This window comes from Nicotiana attenuata, unplaced genomic scaffold (genome assembly GCF_001879085.1).
Source record: "Nicotiana attenuata strain UT unplaced genomic scaffold, NIATTr2, whole genome shotgun sequence".
Lineage (NCBI taxonomy): Eukaryota > Viridiplantae > Streptophyta > Magnoliopsida > Solanales > Solanaceae > Nicotiana > Nicotiana attenuata.
The window spans coordinates 382,386-393,278 of NW_017670900.1; the positions used below are offsets into that span (position 1 = coordinate 382,386).

General features: G+C 36.1%; 3 protein-coding genes across 4 annotated transcripts in view; 2 read left to right on the forward strand and 1 right to left on the reverse strand.

The window, feature by feature from the left end:
- Positions 1-2,643, forward strand: part of LOC109244346 (MADS-box protein SVP-like) — a 12,808-nt gene extending 10,165 nt beyond the window's left edge. For both annotated transcript variants that reach the window (XM_019411425.1, XM_019411426.1), the window contains exons 5-10: positions 769-868; positions 979-1,020; positions 1,335-1,376; positions 1,514-1,653; positions 2,207-2,263; positions 2,412-2,643. In XM_019411425.1, the coding sequence (XP_019266970.1) occupies positions 769-868; positions 979-1,020; positions 1,335-1,376; positions 1,514-1,653; positions 2,207-2,263; positions 2,412-2,427 (397 nt within the window). In that variant the 3' untranslated portion in view covers positions 2,428-2,643. The remainder of the gene's footprint in view (positions 1-768; positions 869-978; positions 1,021-1,334; positions 1,377-1,513; positions 1,654-2,206; positions 2,264-2,411) is intronic.
- A 1,594-nt stretch (positions 2,644-4,237) lies between these two features.
- On the forward strand, positions 4,238-8,179 carry LOC109244347 (uncharacterized protein At1g04910-like). Its single transcript, XM_019411427.1, has 10 exons — positions 4,238-4,440; positions 5,131-5,193; positions 5,293-5,374; positions 5,481-5,551; positions 5,662-5,750; positions 5,856-6,059; positions 6,262-6,526; positions 6,959-7,186; positions 7,285-7,482; positions 7,591-8,179. Exons 1-10 carry the CDS (start codon positions 4,300-4,302, stop codon positions 7,798-7,800), a joined length of 1,551 nt encoding a protein of 516 aa, XP_019266972.1. The 5' UTR covers positions 4,238-4,299; the 3' UTR covers positions 7,801-8,179.
- Positions 8,180-8,746: 567 nt separating this feature from the next.
- Positions 8,747-10,893, reverse strand: part of LOC109244348 (mechanosensitive ion channel protein 3, chloroplastic-like) — a 9,451-nt gene continuing 7,304 nt past the window's right edge. Inside the window, exons 13-14 of the mRNA XM_019411428.1 lie at positions 10,312-10,368; positions 8,747-9,850 (exon numbers count right to left, since the gene is read on the reverse strand). Of these exons, the coding sequence (XP_019266973.1) occupies positions 9,029-9,850; positions 10,312-10,368 (879 nt within the window). The 3' untranslated portion in view covers positions 8,747-9,028. The remainder of the gene's footprint in view (positions 9,851-10,311; positions 10,369-10,893) is intronic.

Genomic DNA, 10,893 nt, shown 5'->3' on the forward strand with positions numbered 1-10,893 from the left:
ATAAAAATATTATTAATAGTACTTTTCATGTTATAAATATATATTTTTTCGTTTTAACAAATGAGTATTTTTTTATGATATAAAAAGTTTTTTTCATTTCAATAAAATGAGTATTTTTTTTTTTCATTATGTGAAAAAAGTATTTTCTTTTATTTCAATAAAATGAGTACTTTATTTTCATATTAGGGAACGAATACTTTCTTTTTCAACCAAAAAAGAGTATTTTCTTTTAGTTATGGAGCACAAATTTCAACGTTATTTTCACGAAAAAAAGTAAAGCAGCACATTAGTTCCTTTGGGTTTGTGTGATATTTTTAGAAGAATAATTAATTTCTTGAAGAAAATATTGGCTATTTGGAGGGGGAGGGGGAGCAAGGATACATAGGGACTTGGGGGAAGGAGGGTGGGTGAGGAGAGTAGCATAAAAAAATATTTTCTACTCTCTTAGCAAACACTAAAAAAAAATCTGGAAAAAGTTTTTCACTCACCAACCAAATAAGAAAAAGTAAGTGATAAAACCACTCATTTTCTAGGAAAACATTTTCCTTCGTACCAAACACACCCATAATTGGAATGCTTTTTATTCTAGGAATTAGAGATATCACACTTTCACTGTGTTATATATATATATATATATATATATATATATATATATATATATATCGCTCTAGTTTTTTTTTCCTCAAATAATATCTCATTTCTATTTCATTCTCATTAAAACATTCCTTGCTATATCTGGATATTGATATACAATATTGTATATATCAGGCAGATGAAAGGTGAGGAACTTGAAGGATTGAGCTTAGAAAAATTGCAACAAATTGAGAAAAGACTTGAAGCTGGACTCACACGTGTGCTTGAGATCAAGGTTCTTTTTCTCGATATTGCACTTTACTATGTTAAAGAGTAGTAAATATATGTTGTTATGCTAATTAAATAACTTCTAATTAATATACACAAACTCTTTTTCCATCTCAGGGTACAAAAATTACGGATGAAATTACCAAACTTCAAAGAAAGGTTAGTAGAAGACTTTATTTGCTTAATTATATTGTCTTAGGGGCTAAAATGTCAATATAACAAGAGTGTAAAAAATTAATTTTTACATTATCATATCATCAAAACGATAACTGCATGTAACATGTCTATACTAAGTAGGATTTATATCTGAAAAAATAAGACAGATAACCTGCTAACAAACAAGTTAAAATACAATGATAGTATTGTGAAAAAAAAGTTATTTTGTAATGTATATAAGTTAATTAATCCCATTCTGTTTTATTGATATATTTTTCGCCTTTGTGACTCCTGAATCATGCAAATCATATATGCAGGGTGCTGAGCTAATGGAAGAAAACAAGCAACTGAAGCAGAAAGTAAAATTATCACCCGGGAATAACCTTTCTTTTTTGTGTACAACTTATTTAATTATTTGAAAGGGTTAAATCGAATTGAATGATCATCTTTAATTTTAATGCTACAAATTAAATTTTTGAATGTGCTTCTTAATTAGATGGCAATGATGAATGAAGGAAAGTTGGATTGCATGGTAATGGAAGAAGGCCAGTCTTCTGATCAGTCTATTACCACCAATGTCTCTAATAGTGGTCCTCCTCCTGAGGATGATTGCTCAAATGCATCCTTGAAGTTAGGGTAAGCTTAATTTGCTTATATATACTCCTTACACTAGGGCAGCCCGGTGTACGTAGTATCGTGTGTTCATGCAGGGGTTAGGGAAAGGTAGCACCCAAAGGTGGTGTGATATGATGTTGGCAGCCCTAACTTATAGCAAAGATTTAACTTATATATCCTAACGGCGGCATAAGAATGGGACCTTGGAACAAAGGTAAAGTTTTCTCTGTATGGCATATAGATTACGGGTTCCTCAAGCCGTGAAATGAGCCATAGGCTACCTACACAATCCTCTTAGAGTGTGGCTCTTTCTCGGACCTTGTGTCTGCGGGATGCTTCATACACTGGGTTGTTCATTGTACTGACGATATAAACTAAAGTATGTTATCGATTAAAGTTATCTGCCCTATTTATCGAATTATTTGTTCCACTTATTAGGGTAGTTACATATAGTAAACTTTTGGGTCATTAGATAGCGTAGTGTAAGAGTTCTTTTACATTGTTTGTGTATATAAATTAAAAGAAATGTAAGCTGCATTTTGATTACTTGTTCTCCACCAATGTCTGCATGCAGTTGTAACAATGGCCCTCCTATTGAGGATGATTGCTCAGATACATATTTGAAGTTAGGGTAAGCTTCTCTCTTATTTATTTATTTATTTTAAAATACTATTTAAGTATTTTAACATGTTGTGTTGAGTTAGTTGCCTCTTTTAACATGTTGTATTTTAACACTTTCCCTTGTTATTTTTGGATTTCCAAATATGTTTTTCTATCAGGCTACCATTCAACTAGTGAAACTCATACGGGGAGTTTTGTTGAGATTATCATAATTTTCGGATATGCAGACATTTCATGCAATGAGTGGCATATAGATTTGCCTTTTCTGAAATATATGTATATATATAATATTGGAATTGCCATTGTTGTACTTTGTATTATTATATGTGTATATGTGGACTAGTTAAGAAAGGGCAGACTGCTAATTAATGGTCTCATTTATCTTTTTTTAAATTCCATTTGCAGCTAAACTGAGCGCTCTAAAATGAGCTTTTAATACTAGTTCACCCACCTCAATATAATTAACTGCAAAAATATAAAACCAATCTTAAGAGCTTTCTTTTTGTGCATGTCAAAGATTTAGCACACCGTTTTTCTTAAGGGAAAGAATAAATAGGAATAGAAACAGAAATATTGAGGCAAATTGGTGGTTTAAATTCTAACTATGAATGTTAAAATAAATAGCTCAGATTATCTTTTTATCAAAAATCAAAATTAGTATGGTTATTTTCAAGCCTTTTAAGATAATAACGATGAGAAACAAATAAAGATCTCAAGCAATAGTTTGTCTAGCAATCAACGTCTTGGGCTTGAGTTTCATTCATATGATTACAATCAAGCCCTTTTCTGATGAATCGTATAGCTTTACGATTTTATCGACTAAAAGGGTTATCAAATAAATTGTAATTACAATTGAAACGATCAAAAAGTAAATGTGAGTTAATATATGCTCTAAGGTTGAAAATAACATAAAAAATCTTAAAATAGACGTGTGTTTCTCCCAATTACGTATGGCAAAATGAGAAAATTAAATACTTACCCTCGTTGATGTTCACACCTAATCAAGTGGAGTAATCAATTAGAGTTAAAAAAATAAGTCATGCGACCAGGGGCGGATTTAGGGGGCGCAAGGGGTTCACCCGAACCCCCTTCGCCGAAAAATTACACTGTATATATAAGGAAAAATCTGGTTTTTATCTCTATATGTTAAGTTTTGAACCCCCTTAACACAACCCAAAAGTGTAGTTTAATGGTCAAGGGGGTTCAAAACCTTCATAAGGTCAAGGGGCTACAAAATATTTTTTTGAACCCCCTTCGTGAAGATCCTGCCTCCGCCGCCGCATGCGAGAGTGCATATAAGTTTTATCCTCTCGACCTACAGGCATCAATGAAACGTTGTCATTTGTTGAAAAGGCAAGAAGCAAGGGAGATACCAAATCCAAATGCCATGAAAATCATTATAGGAAAAAAAGATATATAAAAACTATTCTAATCATTCGGGTCATAAAGAGTTCAAAGACTATGTTTTAGTTGGCCAAGTGCAAAAATAGCCATTTTAGGCCTCCATTTAGAGCGTAGTCAACATTTATTATTTTTTATGTGGGTCTGAATTTGAACTTCAGAACTTCCAATATGAAGTTAAGACTTTGGCAAGGTCCAACCGGAGGTTCAGTCTGAATTTTGTCAAAGATCGACTAAATTTTAATTAATTTTTGGAAAAATATTTTAAATAAGGTTACTACAAGCGGCTACCTAGTGTAATTTCTACTATTTTAGCTTGAGATCTTTACACAAATAGCCTATTTGATTTGCTTTTTAGTTTTTCTAACCGCTATACATAGATTATACATAAATTATATATGGTTATACATATATTTTATTATGAATTATATAAATTAATGTACATTTACTAGCTATTTTTTTATATTATTAAACGATTGGGTGATTGGCTATTTAAGTTAATTCTTCTTTTAGCTTTAACTGAAAAGCCCAATATTCAAAGCCCAATCTAAAGGACATGATTCAGCCCATAATCACAGAATGAGTTAGCTGAAGCGTATTTACATATCGGCGAGCACGACCGGCGACGGCGAGCGCACCGGCAAGATGAATTACGTCCGGCAGAGTCCGACGAGTCGGAGAATGGCATGGCCGCTGCAAATGGGTGGACTTTTGATGCTTCTTTTACCAAATCTGTTTCCCAGTCTCTTCTCTCCTCTTAGCCGCTCTTACTCTTCCCTCTTCTCTGTAATATCTCTTTACTTCTCCTTTTTCAGCCTTTTTCACAGTATCTTAAAAGATTAAATCATTTAGTATCGGAATGAAATGTGCTGGATATAGTGATGAAACTGAAAATTCATATAGTTGATTGATTGATTGCTTGATGTATCTGTTTGCTAATGCAATGTGGTGGATCAGAACTTAGGTGAACAAGAATTTGTTGAATAGCTAATAACTTATCGCATATTCACTCTGTCCTTAATTTATGTGATACATTTAAGATTCTCATTGATTTATAGTCACAGAGATGTCTATTCAACTTTTTTTTCCTTGTACTTTGATTGGATGTAATGTACAAGCAGATTGCTGAAATAGTTTCCTTTCTTTCTTTGTGTAAGCTAAAGGTTATAGCTTTCTGTTACTTCTCAGTGCGGCAGCACATTTTACAGAATTAGTGCTTTCGAAAGATCATATTTTCGTGGTCTAATGGTATCATTTCATGTACCGCTAAGATCACAGAGATTGTTGGATGCTCTTATCACTAGTTGTGCTTAGTGTCAATCATGGACAGCTTAGCCATGTAAATTTTTGATTCCTCATATATGGATTTCCAGGTATTCATGATTCACATGCACCTCGATTTCTCTTAGAAGATTGTACCTGCTCAAACTTGTAGAATTATTCAGTTCTTTATTAGTTAATTCGTGCAATTTGCAGGAATGGAATGCTCCTAAGTCTATGCACGTGCATTTACTAAACAGGGCTTTGCAACAACAGACAGTGAGTAGAGTTGCCACTTCATTTCTTTTTAGCTGTGAGATTGCTATGGAAGTTTTGGGACCATATATTCAAATTCTGTATTAATTTAGCGCCTTTCAGTCTAATGCTCAAGAAGCAGACCTCTGGTCGCCCTTGCCTAATCAGGGATGGGAATCCTGCCCTGATAATCAAGACACTCAATGTGAGAGTTACACCATACTTTTGTATCTTGTCTCTGCTTTATGAAGGGTTCTTAGCAATTTAAATTCTTCGTGTTCTAACCATTTTTCAATTGCATGCGTTTGTAGCATTGCATAGAAAGTCTCAGGTGTACATACAGGTGTTTTTGGATGGAGGATTGAACCAACAGAGAATGGGGGTATGTAATTTTCTGTTATGATATTGGTTAGTTTACAGATTCTTGATGTATATGACTTTCGGGGCACTTTAGTCTTATGAATGATTATGTTTACTTTGCTCCCATGATAGATCTGTGATGCAGTAGCTGTTGCTAAAATTTTAAATGCGACACTTGTAATTCCGTATCTTGAAGTAAATCCAGTTTGGCAGGACTCAAGGTATTTACTGTCAGCTATTACAGCTTCCACTTTCTAAGTACTTTATAGCTTTATGTGACTGCCCCTTTTACAGATTGATACTCCTTATGTGAAGTGCTTTTACAGTTCCTTTGCAGAAATTTTTGATGTTGATCACTTTATCAATATCTTGAGTGGTGACGTCTCTGTAGTTAAAGAGCTTCCCAGTGAGTACTCCTGGAGTACCAGAGAATACTATGCAACAGGCATACGAGCTACTAGAATTAAGACAGCGCCTGTACATGCTTCTGCTACATGGTACCTGGAGAATGTTCTGCCTGTAATGCAGAGGTACTACTGAAATGTCCACCGTTTTATACATTTTCATTTTTGCCAGCTAACACATTCTCATTACCAGATGCATTTTTGTAGATTGCTTGATTTAACTGGAACACTCTGCCTTCAACAATTGAAACCTACTTCTGACTTCTCTTTGTATGATTAAAAATAAAGCTTGAACTCACAACAAGACTAACTCGCTTCTTTCTTCCAGCTATGGGATTGTAGCTATTGCTCCATTCTCTCATCGTTTGGCTTTTGACAACCTACCTTCAGACATCCAGCATCTGCGTTGTAAGGTCAACTTTAACGCGCTAGTTTTTGTTCCCCATGTCAGAACGTTAGGCGACACACTCGTCAGTCGTCTGCGTAGCCCTCCTAGTATGAATAAAGCATCAAGTGCTACACACTTCTACGATATGGAAAATGACAGAGCAGGAGCTGGAAAGTATGTTGTATTGCATCTTCGCTTTGATAAAGTATGACTATCTTCTACCTTGCTGACTCAATTCCATTCTTACAATCATAGTTTAGACTATGCTTGAAGTCGAGTCTGTGTTCTTGGGCTTTTTAATTCCTCCTGTGACAACTATGAGCGTATTGCACTGTATCAGTGTTTATGTCGATGTTCCATGTCTATGCTAGTTAAAGACATTATTATATGAGGGTTCAGTAAATTAAAGGCCACTTGGTATAATTATCTGTCAGCCACTTTGGTCAAATATGCTTATACACATCTCCAAGTTAAGAAAGTTAAAACCCGTCATGTTTCACTAAAATTCACTTGGATACCTTCGATTTTGATCCACCTATCCGTTAATGGAAACAAATAGAAAGGCTTTTGCACAAGACGACAATTATTTGTTTAATACACTTGGATTTTAATTGCCTGGAAAATGTCTTTTAAGCAGGATATGGCTGCTCACTCAGCTTGTGACTTTGGTGGCGGCAAAGCTGAGAAACTTGCTCTTGCAAAATATCGCCAAGTACTTTGGCAAGGGAGAGTTCTTAACTCCCAGTTCACAGATGAGGAGTTAAGAGGCCAAGGGCGTTGTCCATTAACTCCTGAAGAGATAGGACTCCTTTTGACAGCCTTGGGATTTAACAACAGCACACGGCTATATCTTGCTTCCCACAAGGTGTCTAACAATGATATTACTTATCTCATTAAAAAGAATAGTGTTTCATTGTCAATAACAGCTTAAGCACTCTTTGAAACTTTTCCCATTTTCATCAGGTTTACGGTGGAGAAGCAAGGATATCGGCTCTTCGCCAGTTGTTCCCATTTATGGAGGACAAGAAAAGCCTTGCTGCTTCTCATGAATTATCCGAAGTGGAAGGAAAAGCTTCTTTATTAGCTGCTCTGGATTATTATGTGAGCATGCAGAGCGACATATTCATTTCTGCTTCTCCCGGCAACATGCACAATGCACTGGTAATTAAATTGTATATCAGAATTTCTTATTAATTGCTAGATTCTAGTCTATCTTAATCTTGATTATGCTTTGAGACTGATATGGCATGGCATTTTAACAACTCTCAGTTGGGGCATCGAGCATACAAGAATCTTAAGACTATTAGACCAAACATGACATTGCTAGGCAAGCTCTTTCTGAACAAGACTATGGAGTGGTCCGAATTCCAGCGTGCAGTACAGCAGGGTCACAAGAATAGACAAGGGCAAATGCGGCTACGCAAGGAAAAACAGTCAATATATACTTACCCCGCTCCTGATTGCATGTGTAAAGCTTAATTTTGACACCCTTTGGAGACTTTGATTTTATCAAACGTGATATTCACAAGTAACTTTGTTATATTATTGTGTTCACTACACCAAAATAGGATCTTTGGTTGACCATATCCAGGATACAACAGCGTAGTCTCCTCATTCTAGCTAGCCTCAAACATTTGCTATTATGGCTAGTCAGTGCATTAGGATAAATTTTCTTTTATGTAGTATGCAGTGGCCGAAGTTAGAAAAAGGAAAGAGTCTTAACTCTCTGTACATGATTCGCAGAAAGGGCTGGATAAACTGTTGCCGAGCTCAAAGATGAACTAGATTCACCAGCCATTGTGCAAGAAAACATTGGTTCAATAATCCATATGACCCAAGCAGAAGTCTTCTGAAGTCACTTTAACAGTTGCAGTTCTGATATTAGTATTTATTTTATCTCTAATCATATTTCATGCTTTTAAAGACAGCCTGGTAACTACAATTATAGAAATCTAACTTGCAGGCTAAACAAAATCAACTTGAGGAGCCGCAGCGGCTATATCTCCAAGTATAATTTAATTCATACACACGTATGTTCATACAATACTAAGTGGTATAATATGGGGGGCCGAGAATTTTTTTTTAAGTACTAAATTGTTACTCATCAATTACACTAACTAATCTTGCAGAAGATTTTACTAATGAGCTGTCTAGCAAAATTCATTTTCTAGATAATTTTCATATCTGCGAAGAAGAGATTGGTGTAATGGGAAAACTCGAGATTTTGAATGATCTTAGCTGGTAAACAAATACGTCATCACTATATATTTGATGTCAATGCAAAAATTTTCTCAATAATCACCATCCCTTCTTCGTTTTTTCCTTCTTTTTCACTTTCCACTTCTCTTTTCTTTTTCCTTTTCTGAATTCAGACACGAGAATTAGCTTCTTAACTTTCTTAATAGGGTTTTAACCATCACTAGAATAAGCTCAATCTTACTGTAGTCAAATTTCACTCCAAAACTGCTGGAGTTCCTGGTACAACAAACCAATCTAAAGTCAGTAGATGGTCACGCCAAGCTTTAAGCTAAAAGTTAGTTGCACTAGCCTTCATTGATCATTATCAAAATGCTAAAATACAAGCCAACTATTGCTCCACAATTGTACATAAATGGAATTTCATGAGAAAATTTACATTGTGCGTAATGCAAGCTCTAAAAAACAGCCTTAGCGCATTAATGCACATTGTTGAACCCACAAACAATGATCACTTTTCGCGTTCTTTTTGGACATTTGGTGCACTTGGAGCTTCAGCCATCTGATCATCCATCTTATCTTTATTTGAGCTGGTTGAGCTATTCCCATTCCGGCAGGCAGCCAACTCCTTTGGTTCTGAGTCGGAAAATGCTGGAGAGGGAGAGGGTGAAGTCGTTTCTTCCTCAATTGGAAGTGTTAGTTTTGACCCTTCTAGTGCAACACCAAGAACAATGTTATCTTCTAACATGGGCCTTCCCACAGAAGGTGTTGAAATTGGTCTTTCAGCATCTTGTTGTGCCTGTGAAGCAGCAGATGCCACATCTGTCTTCTCAATGTTGATATCTGATGTCAAACCTGGTGGTTCCCCAGTTGCTGAAGCAACTTGGTTTTTCTCAGAGTTGCTTTTAACTGGACTAGTCAATCCTTGTTTTGGTGTTTTTCCATCTGAAGACAAAGTTGCTACTTTTAAATCGACATTAGCATTTGATGCTGACGAGACCTTAACAACTTCTTTCTCAGCAGGCTTTGATGGCAAACCATTTGTATCATCAGCAGCCTGTGATGTACTTGGTGCTTCAGCCTTTCCATCTTTTTCTTCATCAGGTTGTACTGAACCGGCAGAAACCTTAGTTTTATCGTCATTATTGATCCTATAAGAAGGCTCAATAAGGAAGAATGGGCGATTAGGACGGTCACGAGAGAAAATGGAATCAGCAAAGGGTACATCATCCGCATCAGGTTCACGATATGTTTTCTGCACAGTACGGAGAGGTGTGGCAAGTCGAGCACGATGATGGCTGATTACTCGAAGCAGATCCAGCAATATAACTTCCTGCAACCGAAAGTTGATGGAACCATTAGCAGGAAGTTACTATAATCCTGATAGACCTCAGGACCTCAACTGCCACATACACACACCACAGATGGAGATGAAAGAAAAGGCCTCGACATAGAAGCAGATTGAATGTATACCCCACAAACCTATACTAAAGCTTGAATCAAATAATTAAAGATACTAAAGGTGATTATAGAATTTTTTAGTTACTTCTGGCAATAGTAACCTGAGGAACTGCCGAACAGATGGTAGAAGAGAAATTGTGGCTGCATAAAGCGATATAGTATTGAAGACCCATCTAAAACTGGGCACTAAGAAAAAGAGCTTATACATGACTACATATAAATTAATTAATGTATGGTAATGGTTGACTAGATTTACTGTAAGCAAAGATTTTATACCAATTTACAAAGTCAGACTCAGGACTGCTTCACTGAACCAAGGGATAAAACTCGTACCTTCACTCGGGAGTACTCTTCAAAATAAGAAGTCTTCACAAAGCAAGAAATCATGATCTGTTACACATGCCACGAGTAAGAAAATTGAGTCATACTATTAAAAGAAACTTACTTCCTTAAACTACTATGCACAAATGAAAGATATGCCAAGACTGGATTCTCTAACACAGACATGTAAAATTAATATGAAAGACAGGTGGAAACACTTGCACAAGAGATGAAGTGATCCTGTGGCTAAGGGGCCTAGAAGTTCCCAACTAGCACTAGGCTCTACACATTTAGAGAGCTAACCCGTGTCGAGTGTCGGGCAGAGTTAAAGGAGCTTCTATCCTTGCTCTTTGCACGCATCTTCACCCAGGCTAACAGGGCTTTTACTTATTCAATGGGAGAATGGAGTCTTGGAAAGCCTAATTGAGAGTAAGATCCTTCACCCCTTTTCAGCCTCTACAGGGTTCACACATTTCTTCAATATAGGTGAGAATGGACCAAACAGAGATGGAAGAGATCAAACATAGAGATAAGAAGCAGCTAGCCTTCTTAACGTTTAGCTAGAGGGGGTCGGGGGGGGGGGGGGGGTTGAAG

What these genes read in the sequence shown, in the direction of transcription:
- LOC109244347 (XM_019411427.1), top strand. Translation starts at nt 4,300, where the DNA reads ATGAATTACGTCCGGCAGAGTCCGACGAGTCGGAGAATGGCATGGCCG. An exon ending in GTTCTGCCTGTAATGCAGAG is followed by an intron (nt 6,060 to 6,261) that starts GTACTACTGAAA and finishes TCTTTCTTCCAG; the next exon opens with CTATGGGATTGTAGCTATTG. An exon ending in TGCATCTTCGCTTTGATAAA is followed by an intron (nt 6,527 to 6,958) that starts GTATGACTATCT and finishes TCTTTTAAGCAG; the next exon opens with GATATGGCTGCTCACTCAGC.